This window comes from Diachasma alloeum, unplaced genomic scaffold, assembly GCF_001412515.2.
Source record: "Diachasma alloeum isolate Michigan unplaced genomic scaffold, Dall2.0 Dall_scaffold_00296, whole genome shotgun sequence".
In the NCBI taxonomy this organism is placed as follows: Eukaryota; Metazoa; Arthropoda; class Insecta; order Hymenoptera; family Braconidae; genus Diachasma; species Diachasma alloeum.
The window spans coordinates 179,448-204,966 of record NW_021680435.1 but is presented as its reverse complement, the minus strand read 5'-3'; the positions used below and the strand labels follow the sequence as shown (position 1 = coordinate 204,966).

Below are 25,519 nucleotides of genomic sequence, written 5' to 3'. Positions count from 1 at the left end.
GTTGTCATCCGAAGAAATCATTTTTTCATTTAAAAAACCATAAAAATTGTTTATATCTTTTTATTGCACGCACCTAGGCGAAAACCACTGACAGATTTGGATTCCTCACCCCAAAAAACATAAGAAAACCCCTCAACTTGCTTCCGCACTTGGAGTGCATACGGGAAGGGGGTATTGCGTATGGACTAACATATAGAACCAAAATCGTAAAGATATTCGGCAGCCTCGCTGACACCTTTTCGTGCGAATATAATTTAGTATAATAGTACAACTCGTATCGCACACTTGATCGGATCATATTATTTTCTCTTCACATTTGTATTAATTTGACGCGGATAATAAATCTGTAATTATTAGTTTAATTGCATTTGTTAGCGGATTGTTACCTTCCCGACAACACCTCAATGACGCTTATGTGCCGAAAAACTTATGACGCCTGTCAAAATCCCCCCCCCCCCCCNTTGCCAATAAACTATGAGTCATTTTTCATTCATATAGAAACAACTTCTCTGGCGGACCCCTCGATTCAGAATTGATTGACCGTCGATTCAGGAACCGACCAGTTCCATATGTTGTTGCCCATTCGTTTATTAGTCGATAGTCAACCGGTTGATAATCAACCGATTGACCAACATAATTTTTTATTTGATTCAAACAATTATTGTTGCCTGCATCAACTTCACATGGGCATAACACAACTCACCTACTTATGAGAATGCAATAAATGAAGGATAATCGGGCGAGGAGTAGGATATTCAAAAAATGCCGCCAATTTTATGAAAATTTTGGGATATACCTTAATGTGTTTTGTGCAAAAAAGGTAAATAATGACATTCATCTGAAATTCATATAGAATGTTTATAATCACAATTGAATTATCTATGAATTTACCTAGATTTTTTGCGGGTTTCCTTTGCAAGTTATTAACGATTAAAGTCGCTGCTTATTCATGGGCTCGCACAGAAATTTTTTTGTTTAACATGGAACTATATTAGTAGCGAAGTGGTAAAACGGTTTAAGTTTATCTCCCAGTTAGCTTTTGAGGAATATTTCCGAATCTAAGGGAGATAGCGAAATTTTCGTAATTACATTTGTTACAGCTCTCAATCGGTTCAACAAAAAAAGTTATATAACAAAAATTTTGCTACTGCTTTAGATTTCGAGATATTCATTGAAAACTGGTCAATGGTCAAAATTTAAATGTACCGTTTTACAACTTCGCTATTGATATTATCTGCTGAGATGGTAACGCAATTTCGTGTTAAAGCGAAAAATTTCCACAAAAGTCTATGTATAAGAAACGACTTCAATCGCTAATAACTTGAAAGAGAAAGCTGAAAAAATTCTAGGAAAATTCATGGATAATTCAATGGTAGCTATAAACATTCTACATGAATCCCGGATGAATGTCATTATTTACATTTTCCGCACGAAACACTTTAACGACCAATAAGCCCATGAAAATTTAAAACTACCATGAAGATTTGCATATGTCCGTATCTACCTCACCCAATCATCAACAACAAGCTTTAAAACGACAAAAAAAATAACAAAAAAAAAATTAGCATCCAATCGTATGACTCTCTCTCCACACGTGTCGAAGCAATGTATCGGGTTGTTTTTCTCATCCCGGAATTACCTACACAACTCGAATGCACGTGTTTACTCTACATATCAACGGTCACACACGTGCGCGCCCGTATCAGTGAGAAATGAAGTGCCAAAGGCGACAGTGGCGCCAGCCTGGCGCAACTAATCCGCCATAAAGTCCGAACACCCTGTGGTGAACCTGAGGAAGTGCAACGTCGATTTTTGTAACTCGATGTTCCTCGGGTGAGTAAAAAGCTCCAGTGATATCCACACCCATTTGTCCCTCCTCACTCATAATCAATTATCAGTATGCACTTGTGGAGTTAAAGTGAATCAATCGCATGTACTCCCTGTCCCACCTCAACTCCTGGGGATCTTCTTGATATCGTCCCCCACTACGATAACATGCCGCACGCGCAGGCCGACAGTTTTTTTTATGTTTGGTATCAAAAACAACATGCAATGAAATCGGAAGAAAAAGACATTTCATTTAATTGACTAACAACCCTTCTGCACTGTGAGCGTTGTCACGTAGGCGTCGGATATATTCTTAGACATATTGAAAATTGAATAGTTGGACTTTTTTCATTCCTCAACAGAACTCGTAACACCTGACTGAAACAACTGTAAACGTCAAATTATCAATGTGAAGGATTTTAACGATTTTTTGGATTTTGTGGTGCCTCAGGTCCAGTGACATTGATCCAGGGGTGGCCAATCAACAGGATCAACAGATGGCGAGATTAACTTCGAGCCATCGTCAACCTTCAAAGACCAAAAAAACAAAACAATAGAATTTGATTTATGTCGAGTGGAAGGAACGGCAATAACAGTCGGGATGAGTGTCAACAGTTCTGGTGTGGCTGATTTTTTTCACATGCTCGAGTCGAACAAGCTGAGCGATGTGGAGGAAATCAAAAAAGTTTTTCACGATCATTTTTTATCCAGTGAGTAGAGGAATTTATATTTATTCAGTGATTGAGGTGAGGGTGAAGTGAATGAACGTGACAATTTGCTCTTGTACTTATCCCGATAGTGAGGGATTGTTGGAAATTTGTTTAACTGAAAGGAAAGTCGTCTGATATTCACTCCTGAAATTAGTTGATTAGAATTTTAAATCAATCTTGTTTATTCATTCTTTTTTTCAAGACCTATAGTGTGAAGGAATTAAATGCTCACATAATAATTAACGAATAATAAAATTAAATGATAGATAACGAGAGTAGTTTATGCAGCATACGTGATTTACTACTTCAAAAATTACTAGACGTCAAATTACGGAACATATGCGGACGTCCACATGAAAAGGGACCACTTTGTCGATTTTAGTTTCCGAAATATTTACGTTTTTGTGCCAGCAACTCCCATTTGCATCAATATTAAATTGTTTTTCCCATCTTCTCCAACGACATCATTTTTGACCCGATGAAGATCATTTTGGGCTCAAAGTGTGCGGAATGTTATCAATATTATCAGAGTATACATAACACCATATCGACAAAGTGGTCCCTTTTCACGCGGACGTCCACATATTGTTTTATTGACGAATTGCATTTCAAGTAATTACATTTTGAGAATTTGATATTTGAGGTTTATACTTTTTTAATGGCTAATTTATTTTAACATTTTTCTAAATAAGAGATTCTAGCCGATAATGTCAAGCTTCTTTTATAACTACAGAGGATACAAAAAAATATCAGTAACCATTGTAGTCTATTCTATTATTATCAAAATAGTTCCATACATAACATGAGGTGACAAATCTACTTATGACATTTTCCAATTTCTTTCCGAATCGAAAGTTGAATTAAAATGATGAATTCTCTCAGTTTCAATGTCAATATTTCAGACCATTTGTTAAACTGAAACTTCACATTTTGCTTTATCTCTGAATTTTCAATTAAGGATATCCAAGTATCTTTTGCAGTTTGTCAATCAAATTGCCAAGTTATCAAATTTGTCATTTAATTTGCGTTCAGAAAAATTTAAAGAAAATCATGAATATTCAGCGTCACTCAAATTATATTTTGCTCATATTTATTATTTTTTTAAACTTTTCTGGTTTATAAATACATAAATGAAATTCTTTAAACTTCTGGAAACCTTATTTTTTAAAGCATGAAACCGATCTCTGGTAAAATTTTATGGTGGAAAATCGATTGTTCATAAATTATTTATAAAAAATGCTTGTAACTTTTAAATATTTCAATTTTTTAATTATTTTACCAATCTTTCTCCAACAGTGAACTTTATAGTTTTATTTTCTGATTTTCTAAATAAATCGTTTTCTGGCGGTTCAATATGGAGATTCAAATTCAGACCTGCAAAGTTTAAATAATAAAATCATTGTAAAATGTCCGGTAATTGAGGGTCAAATGGGGCTCAAAGGAAAGCTCTGATGTACTACAAAAGTAGAAAAGTATTTCACTTGAGAAAAAATAGTCGAAGTACTTGGATATCCTTCAGGGCAAACGGAACCTCTGTGTCTGTATGAATTTTTAGAATTGTTTTCTCCTACCATTAACTAATTAATATTTTATTAATTTAATTAATTAATATTTTATTTCTATGAAATCACTTTATCAATCATTGCATTGTTGAGTCAACGAAGTAGTTTCATAATAAAAAACTAATAATTGCAGAAGAAAACACAATTCTAAAAGTTCATATAGACATAGAGGTTCCGTTTCACCTTAGTGGATTCTAGGGTTTAATCATTTACTGCTGAGACTATGAGATAAATTAATTCTCAAAATTTTGACAATTTATCAACAGCAAAAGACAACTGGTTGGTCAATGGGCTCTTTGATTACTACTTATCAACGGATTCCCTCCGTACGATTGAAGTCCTGGCAGGTGTGCGGGAGCCACATGATAAATATCTTCTGGATCGTCTCTCGGAGACACTGGCCAGGCCCAGTAACAGTGGCCAACGCGTCAAGGTACTCACCGTCCTTGGACACGTTGCCAGGAGACAGCCCACCCTCTACAAATTGGCCAATCATCCGCTCTTCAGAGAACTGCTCAAACTGCTTAAAGTTGACTCTGAGGCTCTGTCACTCATGAGTGGACTTTTGCTACTTGTGACATTGTTGCCAATGTTACCAGCTGCGCTTGGTCCCTATCTGCATGAAATATTTGAGGTCTTCGGACGTCTGGCCTCCTATTATCATTTTCAATCTTCAAATCTCGCTTCTACTATCGGCAGTGGAAATACCAGCATGGATAAGGATCAACTCTATTTACTGCATCTACAGGTAATTTTAAAGACTAGGCGGGACGCGCGCGCTAGTCAGGTTGCATGAGATCAATATATGTAATTTTTAACTTCCCGATCTGTCGCGTAGTTATAGTAATGACCCCGAAAATTGAATGTGGAATTTCCATGATTTTTCCACATTTCTTGACGTTTAGAATCATTTTGGACAAATTTTGAAGAATTAGTTTGTGAAAACGATCGTCTCAGCGGTTCTCGAGTTATTCCTAAAAAACATGTGAAAAAACGCAAAAAATTATGTTTCTTTGACTAATTCGATCATTTTTCCAGCAGAAATGATACTATTTTTATTGATTTATTGTTTTCCATTCAATCGATGAATATTCGTATGCAATACATCAGAGTGGATATTGAGCGAAATCGACTCAGGCGTTTTGCAGTTTTTCTTGAAATAAAACTTCTGCAACTCTGGTTTTTACATTTTAAAATATGTTGTATTTGTGCAGAAACTAGATTGCGATATAACTGAAATCTGACAGAATTCAAATGAAAATCATGGCCCTTTATTAATTTATCCGGATAAAACTTCCAATTTAAATTATAATTCCCCTGATTTTAATATTCTGCAACAACAAATACCCTTTGAAATGGTATACGAATAGTTTCGTTCACTTGACCAATAGTTACAGAAAAATCCAAATCAACCTGAATTTAGAATAAACATCGTGAAATTCAATTATTGGATAAAAACTCCCATCTGTTAAGGGAAATTAGCTTTAATCAAATAATTCAAGGGTCAATTTAAGAAAAACTCCATTTCCTAGCCGATTACCTCTCTCTGATTCTTTCTTATTTCCTTTTCATATTAATAATTGGAATCCGTTTATAGAAATGAGGAGTACCGATATCCTTTTACCATTTGAGGGGATAAATAGATTTTAAAAATTTTCAGGAATATATGGAGAGATTTTTCTATCACCTGAATGAGACTTCAAATGACTTGTTTTGTGTGTTTGTTTTAATCACAAAAAATACTTTTTATTGAGCTGTAACATGATTTCTCTTAATTCAATGTTGCAACTTGTGAATTAAGGAAGGGTTTCATTCATTCGTACTGTTATATATACATATAATAACAGAATGAATAAATTACGAATGAATTTTATTCATTCGTACTGTTATATATAGATATAATAACAGTACGAATGAATAAAATTAAATTAATCTAATTGTAAAGACGGCAACAGAAATAAAATAGTATAAATTAATCCAGTTCGTTCGCGAGTTCAATATTGAAGAAAATCGACTCATTCCATCAGCTTTTGCCACTCCTCTAATAAAAAATATATCTTCCAGGTTGGATTGTACAGTTTATTCCACCGTTTATACGCAATGTACCCCTGCAACTTCATCGCTTATCTGAAGCAGCAGTGCTCCCAGAGGGATCACGATGTATTTAAACTCACAATCAAGCCAATGTTGGAGTCTGTGCGACTGCACCCACTGCTTGTCACTGCATCCAAGGACGCAGAGACCAATGCAGCGAGATGGAAGAAGATGGAGCACCACGACGTGGTGGCAGAGTGTGGTCGTTTCGCCCTGGACAGAAGTAGAGAGGAGGTTTTGGCTCCTATCAATCTTCGTGCCACTCCCATACCAGATCATCTGTGCCCATACACCCCAGTGAGTGTTGCTGAGGGATTGTCAGGGACTGGAGCTACCAATGGAGAAGAGGACTCTTTCTGGTCCCCCAGCATGGCCATTCCTCCCCACAGTCCACCACCACTGTCAGCCCCTAGCCTCGAGGCTCGATCCACGCCATCGACTCCAAATAACAACAGAAGCAGTTCCTCACCACCTGAGGCAGCAGTTGAAGCTACACCTGAAACCACTCCTGTGAAGGATATTCGACAAGTCTCTTCACGACAGCCACCTCTTGGCTCTGCTGCAGTTAGAGCCTTGGGAGCCTTCGGGAATGGATCGTTGAGTGGAAACTCCAGGCCTTCTACCCCAACTTTCATCAATTCTCATGCCTCTGCGTTCTCTGGGATTGGAGGCGGTGGAGATGGGGGAATTCTCTCGCAGAAAATCAACAGACTTGTTGCTGATCGTCAGAATGTCCTCCAGACACAGAGATCGTTCAATTTTGAGGGGGTTGGGAGAGGCCTGGAGAACAGCCCAGGACGAAATGGAAAGAATGACAGTTGGAAAGAGGATCAAGAGGTATTTATGGGTGGTCCTCAATATATGCCTATTTCATTGAATCGTATGATTCATTCTTGGTCAATTTTTAATTTTTAATTAAAGGCCCGGGTAGATTATCTTTCGAACGTGATCTTGATTGTTTTTTTTATTTTGATAATCTGAAATGATCTCCAATTGCTGTTCAGTTTTACATAGCCCTGGAGTTCTCACAAATTATAATTGTACAATCAAAAAAACAGAAGAGAGTTGCGACATTTCTCTACGTTTTTCCCGGGAGCGTTTAAACATCTTTCGTATGAAAACAAAAATTTATGTCAAAATTTGTGTATAGAAATAATTCGTATAGAAATATCCGAATATCATATACGGAAATCCTATAGAATTTCTATACGCAATCCGTATAGAAAATTTCTATGCGATTTTTTCATACGTGTAATGACTGTTAGGTCGTCATTTGTCATAGTAGTCAATGACTCAGATCGTTAGTTACCATGATAAATTATCCACTCATTATTTACTCTCTATGGGACTTATTTCTTAAACTTTATTAAAAAAGCTCTTTGAAAATGTTCAGTTTTTTTTCTTAATCTTTTTTATTGTCCAGTCGGAATTTTCGGGGACTCCTGCGTGATGTAAAATTCAATGGAAATAGTGATATATTTTACATTATGAAGATGGACAAGCAATAGAAATAACGTTCAAAAGATAATGGGACCTTAACCAAATAATCGTCAATCGCTCCAACTACATTCTTGATTAATAAAATAATTCCGAATTTGAATATTTAAATCGATGATTACTCACACAATTAAAAATTTAAGATTCATATTAACGAATTGACTACTTCAAAATTTACCGGTAGTTATGATTTATGGATATGGATATCCTTGGTTCTGCTTTAGGTGTAGATTGGGGCAAACATTTTCATCTCAATTGTTGGTGTTTTTGCATTCACATTATTTCATTCCATTGAGAAATCAACCTTGTTCATTCCTCAATTTGGGATATGGAGTTTGTACGTGAAAATACCGTTCGATTTTTTCTAATAAGGTCAATAGAAATGAAGTTATGAAACTTTTTACAAATTGAATTATTCAAATTTTCGACATGTCTCTGAGTGGTTGACTATCCCAGAGTATCCGTAGAAGGAGCACCCAAAAGGTGAACCCGTAGAGGGTTAATCAGTAATTCGAGATAACGGATTTCAAAAAAAAATTATTTATTTTCAGGTAGAAATCGTAAATTCCCAGGCAAGCAGATCCTTGACATTCCTGGAACGTCAACCGTACAATGATGATAAAGTACGTGGCGCAAGGGTGGATCTATCAAAGAAAGTAAGAAGACTGAGATTTCACTCGCAATGTCAGCCTCAGCAGCCATGCCCAGTCCCCCAGCCAGACGTCTGCAAAGTGCGAAGATCCAAGTCCTGTCCAGACATAGAGTCACAAAAAAAATTGAGCACAGTTATGGAGAATTTTAGAAGCATCGTTGGAGCGAAAAGCAGCGAAGAAGTTGGAACACAAACCTCGGATCTTATTCCTTATGAGCACCTGCTCTTTGGTTTACTCGAGCAGAGGCATCACGAGCAGCAGACCTCGAGACAGAGTGCTGAATCGAGATTGTCTCCAAGCTCGATGCTTGATCGTTACATCGAGGCTTGTTCACGTATCAGTTCTTCCAGTGGAGACAGGAAAAGAATCAGGAAGAGGGAGGACGACGGGGAGGATTGCATGGAGGATTTTGGGAGTGATAACCCACAGCTGCAGATGATGCAGATGCAGCTGTTGTTTGAACGACAGAGGCGGGAAGTTCATGCTGAGAGGAACAGGAGGTTACTGGGAAAGCTGAGGGACTCTAGGGCACTAGAGGAGCAGAATGCTGCATTGGTAAGATTTAGATGATGATTCCTAGAATTAAGATGTGTTATTATTAGGTTGTTGCTAACGTAGTTATACCATTCAACAACAGTTTTGTTTTTTTAAATTCCAAATGGAAGCATTGTATTCGTCAAAAAAATTTCCAATTTCTTGTGTCAGGATAACTAAGTCTGGCCTTATAAATTCGTTAGGAATGTATGTATGAATGACTGATCGTTTTTCGACGATAACTTGAAAACTTATTGTTTAAATGAATCCAATTATGATTTAAAATATTCTTCCCAATGCCATCTTGACTGAATTCGATCATGAGATTGAGTGCATCACCTGTTGATTCAATGAATCATTGAATTCAATTTAAAATACATGGTTCATAGGAATTCCATTCCGAATTTCATTCGGAATTGCTATTTACTAGCAAAAACTAATTGACTATATTGTGACGAAAGCAATTTCACTTGTTTGTTTCGAATTTTCCAATCAAATTGCGTGAAAAAAATTGAAAAAATTGATACGTAATCAGTATCATCGAAATGACATCTTGTAATATGTTAGGATTTTCTTAAACATTTTCTTTTCATGAGTAACTAATGGAACTTGCTGAATAAATTATGGGATATTGTCACATTTAATGAAAAAAGTGAGATTCTAGTCTTTATCTGCAGCCATAATATCAAAAACGATTAATTTTCTCATGAGACACTGGGTTGACTCCCATTTTTCAACATTTTTTTCCTTCCGAAACTGCAGCAGTCATTAAATTCTGGAAAAAAATCGATTTCGAAGCCACTCGAGATGTTTGGAAATTCCTTGCAGTTTGAATAATCTGCGGAATAAATCTGTATTTCCCAGTATTTTGATTTTGAAGATGACATGAGACTTTTTTTCGCAATTATATGTGGGCATCTACATGAAAAAGGCCCACTTTGTCGGTTTGGAGTTACGTATATTCCGATAATCTTAGTGAGATTCCTCATATTTTGAGCCCAAAATTAACACGATAGTATGAAAAATGACGTCGGTATAGAAAATCAAAAAATCAGTTTAACATTGGTTTAAATGGAAGGGGTGAACACAAAAACGTGAATATCTCGCAAAATAAATGCGACAAAGTGGGCCCTTTTCACGTGGACGTACACATATAATCAAGAAAATGTTAATAATCAAAAATTATAGTGATTACACTGTTACGTATGCATTTATGTCAAAAACGCATGAAGAACGCATGAAACTTTTCCATTATTCCCATGGAAAAGTTTTCCTGCTAACTGCTTTTCAAACCACTCACTACGAAAACATAACAACAGTTACATATTATGAACAGATGGACATTGATTTATCACAGTATTTACGAAGATGATTATTTCTACAGACTGATCGACTCCGTATGGCAGAGAGTGAGATAGAATGCCTGAAGAGCGAAATAGATCGCAGTAAAAAGGATAGCAGGAATGCTGAGGAGAGATACACTGATGCTCTACACCATTGGCAATCAAAGGTACGGAGAAGAAAATGCATAAACCCAAACGTTGAACTATGCATGGGAATTATTACCCTGATGAAAATATGATTTCAGTGTGTCGAGGAGCAGAATCAGAATCGTGTCCTAAGAGAAAAAGTCGAAGCAATGGAATTGGAACTGAAGAACGAGAAGAAGAGAGTGACTGAGTGTGAACAACAGGCCAGATCATCTGAGGCCTTGTTATTCGATGCTGCACATCAACTGAAGTGTGCACTGAAGGCTGCGGGTCGTGGGGAAGAGTTGAAGAGAACTCTGGATCTCATCCACAAACGATTTTTGTTATTAGGAGAGGTAAATTCCCTCCGAGAAAAACTCGTAATCTTACGAATGCATTTGGAATTGTTTTTCTATTATTTTTGTTGTTCCAGGCTCAAGCGAAACTGCAAGAGCGTTCTTCAGGGCCAGTACCAATGTCTAGACAGGAAGCAGCGCAGATTCAGAGAGCCTACTCTGAAGAACTATCAAGTAATTATGAAAAATAGAAATAATTAAAAATTCATTTGTTGTTTGATGATAGTGGGTTTATTGATAGTGGGTTGTTTGATGATAGTGGGTTTAACACAGAATGTCGAAAGCTATTTTTGAGAAAGTTTGATGGGTTACAAATAACAAAGCCTCTTGACACTCACTTCTAAACCTAATAGCTTCGAAGATATTTACTATGATTCGAAAATTCTACTGCTCCCAACTGTTTCTACTTATTAATCACTGCTTTGTCCACATCATTAGAAATGTGGTCTAGATAACTTTCGAAGAGAACTTTTTCGTTGAGAATTCCCTCATCTACTAAAAAAAATTCATAATTTTTTGTCTCCATAACTGAGTTTACAAAATTCGCCCACGTTCTGCTTGCCAATGGAAGCTTTGTAATCGTTCCAGTTTAAGTTTCGGATTTTTTGAGTTATATCGACCCATTATGACCCAAAAACGTAAGTTTTAGACCGTTACCGTACGTATATGTGTGATAAAGGTTTTCTGCAATTGTTTGATAATGAATCGATGGAATTAAATCATTTGTTTTTCTCAAAAGTATGTATTGTTGAGCCCTACCCATCGACATTAATTAAAATTCAATTCATTTAATAATTCTATTAATTTTTTAATTTTTCCAAAAAATTGTTGTCCCATGATAACTAAACACAAAATAGAAAGTGACTTTTGGAAACAAGTCAAGCGGTTTTGGCATTAAAATATTTTGGATTTGAGACTGAAAAACTATTAAATCAATTGAATCAACTAGACTACGCACGAAAAAATTTAATAGAAAAAGTCAGCAGCATTCGATTTTTCTATATAACTTAGTCTTTTCATATATTTTCTATAGAATTTGCTCGACTCAAATTTTCTGTTTTTTTCATTCTATTTTTCTTTTCTTCTCATCAAGAAAGTCAAACGAAAAACAAAAATTTGAGCCGAGGAAATTCTATAGAAAATATCTCAATAGAATAAGTTGTACAGAAAAATTGAATTCTATTGACTTTATCTACTGAATATTTTCTATTGAACATTTCAATAGAATCAGCCAAAAACTAATAGAACAGTTCAATAGAAATTCAATAGAATTTTCTAACGAATTCGATAGGTTTTTCTATTAAATTTTTTCGTCCGTGACTTTGTATGAAAAATTACTTTCTTGTTATAAACAAGTTATCCTCGTCTTCGGAACATCTACAAAATCTCTAGACGAAAGTTTTTTCTTTCTCCGTGTAAGATATTTCTTAAGATCTTAAGATATTTCTTACCACAAGTGAATACGTACTTATCAAAAAACTTTTTTTCCTCAGTGTATTGCTATCAAAATTGAATGTACCATTATCATCCTCTTTGTTTCAGATTTAAAACGCCAGTTAGATTCTCGAACATCCCTAGTGGAAGCTCAGAGGGTCCGCCTAGTGGAGTTAGAAGCCCGTGAAGCCCGTACCGAAGCACAACTGATTGAACAACAGCGTCTACTGCAGGAAGCAAAGGACAGAAACGAAGCTGAACTGAGGGCAGTTGAATCCAAATACAACTCTCAGGTGGAGATAAATCTCCTCCTGGAGAGTCGTATACTGGAGTTACATGGAAATCTGGAGGCAGCGACGATTGGCCCTGGCTCAGCAGCTGTAAACCTGGCCTCCTCAGCATCTCCAAAGGAACGATCGCCCCCTTTATCAGGCAGTCTGGCCTCCTCGAGTGAAGGAAGTCTGGCATTTCACTCTGGCACTGGAATAATCAGTGATTGCTGTGATTCTGCCGGAGAAATAGCCAATCTCCAGGCTATCGTTGAGCCCGCCCCATCAACATCGAGTCAAGCCACTACGCCATCACGTTCCAGTCATAGACACGTACCAAAACGAGACTAAAACGATTAATAATAGTGAAAGAAAGAAAATAATACATTGACGTTACGATGAAAATATGTTGAACTAAAGAAGAATGAATAAATGAATAAATTTTTGAAATTTTAAAAATTCATAATATTTTTCATTTTTTGTAGAAACTAAAGAGAAGAGGTGTTATTCTGAATAAAGAAGAGGAATGATTGCAATGAGTTTCATCATTTTGTTTCATTGATTGATTGTAAAATTGATTCCATTGTAGTTACAATTGTTATTTTTAATGTAAAATTTGTGGTTTTCTTTAGTATAGTGAGGTATAAAAACTTTTATTTCTTACAGCACTAGAAAAAAGTACAATTGCATTCTATTTTCTTATTTTTTAATACTGGGCAACTAAGTATAGTTTTTGTTTATATATCACACTGGGGAAATACAATTGATGAATATGCGTTATTCCATTCACTCCAAGTCAGGATTCGCTCAATTTCTCCTTGCACTCAATTCATGTGATTAAATTCAGGTGCATGAGATTGCTCAACTAGTTGAGTGGTAAAATGGTCTGAGTCATACGTAATTCATCCGGTGAGGAGGACAAATTCCGAGACACTTATCAAAACTGATCTCGACAAAGACTACAATAAATTATAAAATAGAGGAATAGCTGTGAATTGCACATTTATTCCAAAAATAATCAGTTCGGAAATTAATTTTTCGAAGCTACCAAAATTTTCTATCGAAAAAGCCTCGTCGATTCATTGTCTACACTTTGAAAACAAATCATTTTACCAATTTTCTGACTTTATTGGTAATTGTTTTCTTTCACTCTTTTATTACAAAAGCAACAAAAATCCATAAAAAGAAAAGAATGTGGTGGAAACAGAAGAATACTCCACTAAATCTTTTAAAAATCCTGGTGAAGTTGTAAAGCTAAATAAACAACTTGACTTCAACATCAGTTTCTGGGGAACAGCTCTAGATCCAAAGAAGATGAGGGAGCTTTGACAGAAAAGTCTTTCATAGCTCTCACTACATTCTACGAAAAATATTCTTATCAGGATTTACTATTCGCCTTGGATTCGAAGATGTTCATCAAGAATTTTTCTGCTCTGAAGACAGGTCAACAGTTTCACTTCACTATTGAATCATTTTCAAACGCAAAATTGACTTCACAAGAATTATTCAAGTGAAGAATAACGTAAAGATCATTTACATTGACTTATAAGCACCATTTTGTCAAGAAGAAAAACCCTAAGGTTTCTTTTTCAATTCTTCGTTCAGAGATTCAATAAGTTTGGAGTTCCTGGCTCATAGTCATGAGAATGGCATCACTGGGTGTTGCATAACTCGCCAGGTCTGGAAAGAACAATGTTCCGTATTATCAGTACAACTAATTCACTTAGCTTAATTGATCAATTTCACTGATAGAGGGAACGTAGAAAAAAAAATAAAAAAACACGATGTGATTTAAATATAATGGCATTTTTTAGCGTGCACTTTATTGTTTATAAACCATTTCGACAGTTTAGTTTTTCGAATAGAAATTCCACCACTTACGACTGTGGCCCTGGTGAAGGGGATAGGCTTTGGCTTTTTGTAATAATAGCTGTAGGATCCAGTAAATTGTGAGCCACACTAGGGCACCAACTGAGAACACGCGGAAGGTGACGACTCCACCGTATGAACTGATCAACCAACCACAGAGTAAACTTCCTGATGACACACCTGAAATTTTTTCAAGGATTTTTAGTCACTTTATGATAGAAGTCCGACGAGAAATGAGGAGAGTTGACCCATTGGTTGTGGTGACTGGTCAATTGTCTTGATATTAACTGATGTTAAAAGAAAATAGGAACGCAGAGAGAAAACATTCTAGTTTCCAGATTCAAGTTGTTGAATTAAATAAACTCATGGGAGCATTGTATTGAGAATTGAAAAATGTGTACTCAATTTTTGCAGAGAAATATCTAAGGTTCAGTACCAAAAATCTATACATTTTAAGTCAGAAGAGTTCTTTAATCGAAAACCGTTGGGTTCTTAAGAACGTCCAAGTATCTTTTACAGTTTGGCACAGACCGCACTATAGATTCAACCATTTTCAATCATCAATTTGAAAAAAGTCATGAATATTTAGCGTCATTTAAATTACATTTTGCACAGAATTTTTATTCTTTAGCCATTCGTTGTTTGAAAATAAATAATTGAAATCGTTTAAACTTTCAGAAATCTAATTTTTTCAGCCATGAAATCGATTTCTGGTAAAATTCTGAATAAGAATAAATTGGCTACGAGTCCGAACAAATGATTTTTGTAGTGGAAAATTGAATGTTGATCAATTATTGATAGAAAATGCTCGCAATTTTCAAAAATTCTAATATTTTAATTATTCCATCAATGTTCCTCCAAAAGTAAACTTTCTAATTTGTTTTCAGATTTTTGAAATGTTTTCTAACGGTTCAATATCGAGATTAAAGTTCAGATCTACAAAGATTAAATAATAAAATCATTGTTAACTGTCCAGAAACTAAGCGTCAAATGGGGCTCAAATGAAAGCTCTGATGTTTGACTACAAAAGTAGAAGAGCATTTCACTGAAGAGAAAAAATAGCTAAAGTACTTTGACATCCTTAAATTAAGAACCTGTGGGTTCTTAAACTTAAAACATTCGAAAGGTACAAAATTCTGGAATAATTGAAACATTAGTGTCTCGACCGTTGAAGCTCAAACTGGGTTGTTGCACGAAATTTGTTTATCGAACAAAATGAAGTACAAAAATTGGAGAAAAATGTCAGAACCGTATTTTTTCGTTTAAAAAAATGATGAAAAATTAAGAAATGACAACCACTAAAATATGTGTCTAATATTTTACATTTAATTCCCATATCCGGCAAGAAAAAAATCATGTAAACCCTAATTATCTTGGTAATCCCCAAAGTTAAACGGAATCACCATAAGGCCTTTTTTATGGAAAGTATGACATCCCTCAATTTCCTAAATATCGATGAAGGTGAGTAGTAATTTTGTATCCATTTCGAGAAGCGTTGATTTTATGACTTACCTATACCCTCGAAAACAGCACCGACGAAACCTTGCATCGTTGCTCGTGTACCAGACGGAGCGACTTTTTCTCCATAAGACACCATTGTTGGCCAGCAGAGGCCTAACGTGGGCCCATGGAGTATTTCGATTATCAGGAATACCCATACATTCCTGACAAGGCTATAAGCCATGAATCTGCAATAAATCATCATTTCAAATTGAATTATTTATTATCAAAACAACAAAGTTGAAAGAATTTTCGTCCCAGCGAATTAATTTTTACAGGAAATTAAGTCAGTAAAACTCGAAGATACCCAGATGAGAGCTGAACCACATCACCAGATATACGTTCACCTCAATTTTAAGTTCAACTTTGAGTTGAACTTGAATTTTCATTAAATTTTATTCAATTTTAAGTCAAATAAATTTTAAAGTAATGAAATTTAAATTAAATTCTTGAAAAAAATTTGATTAAATTAAAGTCGTGAGAAAATTCGATTGCAACTAAACTGAATCACTATCAAATATTGAACTGAATACCTGTCAATTGTACATGTATTCAAAAAATTAACACTTCATTAAATCTTAAAAAATTCCTAGTGAAATTGTAAAGCTAGATAAACAGCTCGAATTTAACATCATTTTCTGGGGATATCTCTAGATCCAACGAAGAACTTTAACCGAAACGTCTTTCATAATTCTCTCTTGAATCTACGAGAAATATCCTTACCAGGATTTATTATTCGCTTCAGATTTAATGATGTTCATCAAGAATTTTTACTTCACTCACTTCACTTCGCTTTTTGATCATTTTCAAACGCAAGATTGACTTCTCAAGAATTATTCTAGTGAAGAATAAAATAAAGATCATTTACATTGACTTATAATCACGATAAAATGTTGAATTTGAAATGTTACACTTCACCATTTCGGTATTGAACCCTGTATTCCTTGACTCACCTGGCAGCATAGAAGAGAAGAACTAAACTCATGACATTAATATGCCCCAATTTCTTGAGTACTCTACCAGATAAGAAATTGAATGGTAATTCTCCCAAAAAACACTGAACTCCTGTGAGTAAACCCTGGATAGTTTTCAACCAGGCAGTGTCATCCTTGACGATATCCTCAGTGTACCAGAATAAGAAATTCCAGACAACTCCCGTGCACATTCCTGCACCGATGCACCAAAATGCGAATACTAAGACTCTTCCTTCCCTTGCCACTGACCCCAGTTCCCAGAGGACGGATGGATCATGATCTGTATATTCTACAGATTTCTAGAGAGGCCATAGTCAAGAGAAAATACTTATTAATAAAATGTGGAATTTACGAAGAATATTTCACATCTACAAGTTACAATTAGAGAACTATTTTAGACATGATTAATGTGAGAGAAAATCATCGAAGAGTATTTTCCGCGCTTTCGTGCAATTCTTTGACAGATATGCAGTGGAAAAATATCAATGTTTTTAGTTTTTTCTTTATAAGACTTATCCTCTCGAGATTTTTCTTCAGTAGAAACTCTTGGGCATATATTTTTGCTGCTGTCATTCTATTTTTCATTACAAAATCGAAGGCAAAATGGTTAAATTTATACCCAAGAACTCTTTGGTAAAAGAAAAATCTAGCGAATTCCCTAGACAATTCTATTGGATTTCTATTGAACTTTTTATTAATTTTTGGACCGATTCTATTGAAATGTTCGACAGAAAACATTCTGTCGAATGAGAATTAGATTTTTCTACACAACTTATTCTATTGAGATATTTTCTGTAAAATTTCGTCGACTCGAATTTTCACAGTTGTTTTCTTCCATTTTTATAATGAAAAAAAAAGAAAGAAAGAAAAAAACATGAAAAATTTGAACCAATGAAATTCTATGGAAAATATCTCAATAGAATAAGTTATATAAAAAAATCGAATTCGATTCATTTTTTCTATAACATATTTGCTATTGAAATTTTCGATAGAATCGGCCAAAAACTAATAGAAAGTTCAATGTAAATCCAATACAATTGTCTAGGGAATTCGTTATATTTTTCTATTGACGTTTTTGTACCGAATATATATAAAAAAAATTGCGTGATTTTTAATAGAAATTCGCCAAAAAATATAATTTCTAATAGTGAGTGATAAAACCATGCAAGTCGATAAATATTCTATCGACAAGTTATAACGACATCATTTCCCTAAATACTAATTCGAGCAGATTTCAATAGAAGATTTTGGTATCGAGAGACGTTAGTAATTGGTAAACATTCGATCCCCAACTTGAATAGACTCATCACTTCTCTATTGAATTACAGTGAAGTTTCGCATTAGAATCGACGCTACAAATCTGCTTGTTATTCACCTTCTTCAATGTCGCTGAGACGATCATATCAAATATCATCGCGATCAGCATTATGTAAAAAATGCAAGTATAATCTTTGACACTCTGTCCACGGCTGAATACATCAACGAGGTAACCAGCACTTATACCGAATATACCGAAGCCTATACTGCCCCACATTTTCTGCTTTCCATATTCTTTTCTTCCGTCATCACCTGCAATAATAAATAGCAAATGCAGATAGAATAATGTTTGCAAAGCTCCTGCCCTATAGCAAAGTGTTATCAAAGTATTTAACAAAAAATAAACTAAAAGTTAAGTCGTTATAAGCCTTCTAACCTTCTAACTCTAAATTATCATGAAAACTCTCACTCTTTCTATTTTTCACCAGATAAATTTGTCTCTTTCACTACTGACATGATCATACGAATGAAGTTCCCTCATCTCCATCAAATCGTTCCATTGAAAGAAAAAATTCAAAATGATGAATTATTCATTCATTCAAATGAACAAATTATTCATCGATTCGTTCGTATTACATCAAACAGAATAATGATTCAATTGACCAGAAAAACTAAAAATTTCTTCTCACCGAGAAGATCAAAACAAATGGCATCAGCAATGCTAACAACGACAGCCATCCCCATCCAGCTGATGATAGCAGCCCACAGGAATAGATGAAACTGATAAGTCGTTTCATCACGCCTAGTATTTTCAGGCACTCCACGAGCCTCCCGAAGTAATGCCTCCATCACTGGTACTCCTGAGCAAGTAGCAACGCATGAAGCCCTCACCAGGCTCTGGCAGGAGGGTTTGCTCACATTATAATGGCCCTCTAAAAATGTCGCATTTTTCAGTCTCATGTCTGCGCAGTTCATCAGGTTCACGTTCTTATCCATATTGAACATGGCTGTGAAATTGATTCGTTCCTGCAATGCTTTCGGCGCATTAGCCAGGAAACAGTACTCCGATACTCCCCAACTGCAGATTGTCTTGTACATTTTCAGCGAAGATTGACAAGAAATTTGACACTTTGTCCTCGGATCCCCATGATCAATGACATTGCTGATTGTGTCATTGGTGAATCCATTTCGTGAACAGAATTCCAAAAAGACAGCTGCGTTGTCGCAGGTCAGTGTTACATCAGCCTGTGCTAGTGGAGCCTCTGGTTCAATGGGTGGAATAAAGTAGATGGAGAAAAATGCTATGGCCAGTATGGCTTGGAACATGAGGAAAAAAATTTTGTGCAGGCGAAATCGATCCGCCAGGCCACCAAACAGAGGCTTTGCTATGAGACCTGATATTGGGAGAATTGTGTATATTGATCCCACGAGGAAACCGGAGAAACCGAGTTGTTTTGCTATTGTGGGGAGGAATGGCACTATTGGTCCCGTTGCTGAAACAGAAAAGATGAGGGTGAGCAATTTGTTGGCCTTGGAGAATTGATGGATGAACAGAATTGGGGGAAAATTTTGAACAAAAAATATAATGTCTTCTGATCGTTTTTGCTTCCGAATGAAAGCATTGCAATCGTTAAATTTTCACATTCTCTAATTTTGATTGGAAATGACGTAGAATGGTCTGAAACGAAAAAATACGAAGTTTGACGACCATGTCTGTATGTGGGCATGTCCACCGGTACCTTCCTGGTGCACTGTTGGAAATTTTTTGAAATTTCATGGAAGATATTATAGTAAATCTCATGAGAGTGACATTGAATCGGATTTAAGGAAAAAATGGTTATGAAATTTCAAGTTTTAAGTAGTATTCAGAGAAATTCATGAGTATTGAGTGGGCGTGAGATGGAAATTTCAGAACTCGATTGAAATTTCACTGGGCCATGAATATTCAGAAATAAAATGACATGAATTTTCAATTTTTTCCGGAATTTTCCTGATGTTTCTGAATTTTCACAGAATAATTGAATTGGAAAATCAAGTTTTTATTGGTCTCCAGATCATTTGAACAGAAAATCAATGGAATATTGTATTTTTCAATGACAAGATTTCCTGAAATTTCAGTGGAACTTGAACACGATAAAAAGTTCCGGAATTTGGTTCGGAAAATTCAGAAAAAAATTTTTAACAGTGTGGTAAATTTTTACAAAATTGAGGAATTAAGGGGCGAAAGTAATTCCAAAAAATCTGAAATTCTGTCAGATTATAGGTCCTAATGAGGACTAACTCTGTGCAAAATTTCAGCCCGATCGATCTAAAGATTTTTAAGAAAAAGTGATTCGTTTTCAAATGGTTTTCCGCAAATATCTTCAGAATTAGTGAACCGATTTCGACTTTTTTATTTTCAAAACATTTGTTTCAATACCTTCCATTTGAATCAATCAAAACATATACACCCGTTCATACCAAGTTTGCGAGATATTCCGGTTTTTCTGTTTGTTCATAAAAAACTGTGTTCATAAAAAACGAGTGGTTTTGGGCCATATTTCGGTCAGCAGCAGTAAAAATCGCTTCCAACAATTGAAAATGCACGGTCGAGAACATCGCTTCAATTCGTATTTTTGCGCTTCAGACCAGACTACATCATTTCTAATCAAAATTCGAGAATGTTGAAATTGAACGATTACAATACTTCCATTCGGAAGCAAAAATACGATAAACCACACAGTAAAAAATCCGGTGTGGACTTCTTGGGACACCGTTTGGTGTTGAATTAACACCAGATTTTACATGCGATATCCTATGTTGCGGTGTGATTTTAACATCGCAACTCCACCCCAAAAACGGCGTGTACTCATTGGGACTCATTGGGACCGATCGGTGTTAATTTAACACCAAATTTTTTACAGTGCACTAACTTAATTATGCGCGCGGCGATAATATAAAAATTTACGCCATTCATGTGAAATAGACAAAAAAATTATACTTATAACATGTAAAATATAATATATTCTCGATTCTTTCAGAAACATTTTTTTGGATATTTTAGATGAATGGTACAATTTTTAATGAAAGAAAACGAAAGTAGCTGTGTAGGAGTCGAATTAAAAAAAGCTAACTCGTAATTGTTACTGTACACACTTTTTCAAAAATTTCTAAAAAAAAAACTGTAGCTCAAAAAAGGAGGCCCTGGACTATTTTTAACGTTTTAAGTGTCTGTGGGGCGAACGAACAATAAACAATAAATTTTTTGCGCTAATTATTCATTTTTAGACATATATAATCGATCTTCGATGCACGAGAAATCTCATTCTAACAGCCCGCGACTTATACAACTCATAGTAGTTTCCCCTTAAGTCGACTTGGCTCTTAGCTAAATTTTCGAGGCATATCTCCGAATCTAAGGGAGATGGCGAAATTTTCGTAATAATCTTTTTCGTAGCTCTCAATTCGCTCTACAAAAAAGATTATAACAAAAATTTTGTTATCTGCGTTAGATTCCGAGAAATTCATTGAAAACTAACCAATAGTCAAAATCTACTTGAACCGTTTTACCGCTTCACCGCTGAGTTCTTATGATTATTTGTCTACCATAAGTAATGAGAGTAAATCGGTTTAGGTCGATATTTTTTTCAAAAATGAGATTCTCGGTGAAATCGACTCTCAAGATGACCATGATAATTTTTTCAGTTCTCTAAGGAAAGACACATTTTCGCCTTGAACCGTTTTACCTTTCCGCTACCGATTAATTAGATAATATGTGTAATTCCATGGCGGCCCACGTTAATGACGTGATGGTCTAGAGAATGAACAGATTTTATTGAAAATTATGGAAGTTTCTTGTGTAGTTGAACGAATTTTCTGTAAATCATACCCTATTATGATTTTTAATGACTTCATTCATTACTTAGATAATTTGCTAATTAGCGCATTACATGCATTAGATATGAAGCCGTTGTTCATTGCGTGATTATCTTGGGAAAATTAACAGCTTTGGGCTGGAAAAATTTTTGAAAACGAATGTTTGTAAACGATTTCTTTCTATATCACTAATTACCACAATAATTAAATAATCAACTAAATTTAAAATGTAAAATCAAAAGATGATTAAGGATTCTATGATGGAGTGCTAAAAAGGCGAATAAAACTCTGAACAAAAATGAAGATTTGACATTTTTATATTTTAAAATCATCCACAAAATTTTGAGGGGCTAATTGAAACCATGAACTTAATCCAAAATCATGAGAAAATTGAATTATAATTGTTGGAATTTAAGATGGGCTCTTATATCAGAATATGTGGTTTTTCCTCGAGAAGGCAAATATTACTTTGAAATTTTGTAAACTCCTATTTTTGATAGTATAAAAATGTAAAATATATGAAAAATTTAAATGCATGAAAATATTAAATTTTTGTAAATCAATTGATCAAAAATCGTTATTAACATGTTGAGATATTTCATTGTGATGAAAAGATTTTAGAAGTTAATTCAAAATTACGAGAAACTTCAATTATAGTTTTCGTAATTTAACATGGGCTCTTTTGAGAATATGAGGATTTTCCTCGAGAAGGCAAATAAAACATTGAAACTTGGCAAACTCCTATTTTTAATAGTATAAAAGTATAAAATATATAAAAAATTTGAGGATATAAAAATATAAAATTTTGTAAATCAATTGATTAAAAATTATTATTGACATATTGAGATTTTTCATTACGATAGAAGAGTTTTTCAAGTTGTACTAAAAAATTTGGTTCGACTCTGCGAAAGAATAAACTCGACATATCATCAATTTCATTTATTGGAGCAAAGTATCCACGCCATCATGCCCTTAAGCAATTATCTAGGTAATAAACCGATTCCACAGAAATGCCGAAAGCCATTATCTGTGGAAAATGTTCTCGACTAAAAACAAACCTCCAACGATCTCAGTGAAAATATCGTATTACAAAAGTTCAAAGATCAAAAATCGAATATTCAATAGATAAACACGTCATTATCTGGAAATCGATAGGTTTTGATGGAAAATACCAAGACCTTTTTGTAGCTCAAAAATTTCCTACGAAAAAATTCCCATGAAGATTTTTCCAACAGGGTTCACTCCCAAGATAATCTAAAACTTATTTAAAAACGAGTGATATCGGCCCTAAAGGTTATTTCTCCATTGACATTGTTTCTCGTTATTCAAATATCTCTTACAGTTTGGTATAAACCACACTACAGATTCAATCATTTTTAATCAACAAATTTCCCAATTAAATTGCGTGAGAAAAATTTGAAAAAAAACATGAATATTCAGCGTCATTCAAATTATATTTTGCACATAATTATTATTTTTTTAAACATTCGTTGTTTATAAATAAATAATTGACATTGTTTAAACTTTCAGAAACCTGATTTTTTTTAGGTATGAAATCGATTTGTGGTAAAATTTTGAATATGAATAAATTTGTTATGATTCCAAGTAAATGATTTTTATGGTGGAAAATTGATTGTTTATTAACTATTTATAGAAAATGATCGTAATTTTAAAAAATTGCAATTTTTTAATTATTTCAAAAATTTTTCTCTAAAAGTTAATTTGTTAATTTTTTCCAAGTATCTTTTACAGTTCGGTACAGACCACACTATAGATTCAACTACTTTCGATCATCAAATTTGTCAATTAAATTGCGTGAGAAAAATTTGAAAAAAATCGTGAATATTTAGCGTCATCCAAATTACATTTTGCACAAAATTATTATTTTTGTAAACATTCGTTGTTTATAAATAAACGATTGAAATTCTTTATAATTTCGGAAACCTTATTTTTTCAAGCATGAAATTCACTTTTGGTAAAATTCTGAATATGAATGAATTTGTTACGATTCCGAACAAATAATTTTTATGGTGGAAAATTGATTGCTTATAAATTGTTTATAGAAAATGCTCGTAATTTTCAAAAATTGCAATATCTAAATTATTTCATCAATCTTCCTCTAAAAACAAACTTTCTATTTTTTTCAGATTTTGAAACTGTTTTCTAACGTTTCAATATCAAGCTCCAAATTCAAACCTGCAAAGTTTGAATAATACACTGTGAAAAAAAAATTGCTTTTCCAAAGTATATTTACTAACTACAAGAAAATTTATACATGTCTTATGCAAATATTTATATACATTTACTTGTGGCAAGTAAATATACTTGGCAAAAGCAATTCTTTTTCTCAGTGTACCATCACCGTAAAATATTCGGAAACTTACGGTCAAATGGGGCTCAAATAAGCTCTGATATTCGACTACAAAAGTAGAAAAATATTCCACTACAGAAGAAATAGCCAAAGTACCTGGATACCCTTAAATCAAGTTATCCTTAATTATCACACTCACCTGCATTGTAAAGAAAGTAATGCGCCTTCATAGGCACCAAGTCCTTATTGATGCTCCCAAACATTCTGCTGATTTAATAACGAAATTCCCCAATCGAGATCCAGCCTGAAAAATGAGAGAAAACAGATGTGCAAAATGATCTCGTGGAGTCTGTTTCTGCTGAACTGTTTTCATAGAGTTTACTCTTTTTTTCAGAGATAACAAATGTCGAACTTTGGTCTGCACATGAATAATAGTCAAGGTTCTACTCAAACGGACGAAGATACAATTTCTCTAGTCATACCTAACAACTCTGGACTAGTTAGAAGGGGGCTTAATGATCTTTTTGAATGAAAGTGCGACCACTCGTCCATTGCGTCGGAGGAGATACGTCGAGATCCTTCGTTTGTTTGATTTGCAAACAATTTTTTTCGTCCAAAAACTACCTCCGATTGACGGCATCGATCAATCACTAATGACACGTGATGAGTAATGCTGTTGCTTACCTCCTCCAGGAAGATCAATCAATGATGGTGATTGGGCGTCGAGTTGATCAACTTTTTAATACGCAAGTGTTTAAAATCATGATGAATGTTAAAGGGATTTGGTTTCGTCGGTTCGCGGTACTCAATAATCCCAGCTGATTGTTGCGATCGCTCACGGAGAAGTGAAGTATTTAAAATGTGTGAGGCAATCTGTGGAGAGAGAGCGCGGTGGATGAAGAGAGAGAGAGAGTGAGAGGAATAACGAGTCACTGGGAGCGGCACTACCAACGTGGAACATTCAATGCGCAGGGAAATAGTAAAGTCCCGATACGAAGTTTCGGGGGCATCGAAATTTCTTTAAATTATTGAAATTTACATTAACTTCAACTTAAAATTAACTTTAACCCTTTTGTTTTGCAGGAATTTAATTTTGAACGCATCGAAATTTCTTTAAATTATTAAAATTAAAAGTAACTTTAACTTAAAATTAATTTGAACCCGTTCTTTGCCGGAAATAAATTTCGGAGGCATTGAAATTTCTTTAAATTTTTAAAGTTAAAATTAACTTCAACTTAAAATTAACTTTAACCCTTTTATTTTGCAGAAAATCAATTTCGGAGGCATCGAAATTTCTTTAAATTATTAAACTTAAAATTGTCTTCAATTTAAAATTTATTTTAACCCT

General features: G+C 34.5%; 2 protein-coding genes across 2 annotated transcripts; one reads left to right on the top strand and one right to left on the bottom strand.

Annotated features, from left to right (window-relative positions):
• Nucleotides 1-1,747: 1,747 nt before the first annotated feature.
• LOC107039323 (hamartin) lies at nucleotides 1,748-12,950 on the top strand. The gene is made up of 9 exons (XM_015258881.1): nucleotides 1,748-1,833; nucleotides 2,279-2,537; nucleotides 4,366-4,847; nucleotides 6,164-7,030; nucleotides 8,242-8,898; nucleotides 10,262-10,387; nucleotides 10,466-10,702; nucleotides 10,780-10,876; nucleotides 12,245-12,950. Exons 2-9 carry the CDS (start codon nucleotides 2,429-2,431, stop codon nucleotides 12,754-12,756), a joined length of 3,087 nt encoding a protein of 1,028 aa, XP_015114367.1. The 5' UTR covers nucleotides 1,748-1,833; nucleotides 2,279-2,428; the 3' UTR covers nucleotides 12,757-12,950.
• LOC107039324 (major facilitator superfamily domain-containing protein 6) lies at nucleotides 12,942-25,029 on the bottom strand. Its single transcript, XM_015258882.1, has 8 exons — nucleotides 24,856-25,029; nucleotides 24,371-24,475; nucleotides 18,695-19,498; nucleotides 18,124-18,317; nucleotides 16,728-17,047; nucleotides 15,787-15,962; nucleotides 14,287-14,454; nucleotides 12,942-14,085 (listed from the first exon to the last, which is right to left on the bottom strand). Exons 2-8 carry the CDS (start codon nucleotides 24,432-24,434, stop codon nucleotides 14,015-14,017), a joined length of 1,797 nt encoding a protein of 598 aa, XP_015114368.1. The 5' UTR covers nucleotides 24,435-24,475; nucleotides 24,856-25,029; the 3' UTR covers nucleotides 12,942-14,014.
• Between the last annotated feature and the right edge of the window lie 490 nt (nucleotides 25,030-25,519).

Coding starts and splice junctions, on each gene's coding strand:
- LOC107039324 (XM_015258882.1), bottom strand. CDS start 24,434: ATGTTTGGGAGCATCAATAAGGACTTGGTGCCTATGAAGGCGCATTAC. Junction 17,048..18,123: donor TCTCAGCGACATTGAAGAAG/GTGAATAACAAG, acceptor TGGCCTCTCTAG/AAATCTGTAGAATATACAGA. Junction 14,455..15,786: donor TGCTGTTTTCGAGGGTATAG/GTAAGTCATAAA, acceptor AAAAAATTTCAG/GTGTGTCATCAGGAAGTTTA.
- LOC107039323 (XM_015258881.1), top strand. CDS start 2,429: ATGAGTGTCAACAGTTCTGGTGTGGCTGATTTTTTTCACATGCTCGAG. Junction 2,538..4,365: donor TCACGATCATTTTTTATCCA/GTGAGTAGAGGA, acceptor ATTTATCAACAG/CAAAAGACAACTGGTTGGTC. Junction 4,848..6,163: donor TCTATTTACTGCATCTACAG/GTAATTTTAAAG, acceptor TATATCTTCCAG/GTTGGATTGTACAGTTTATT.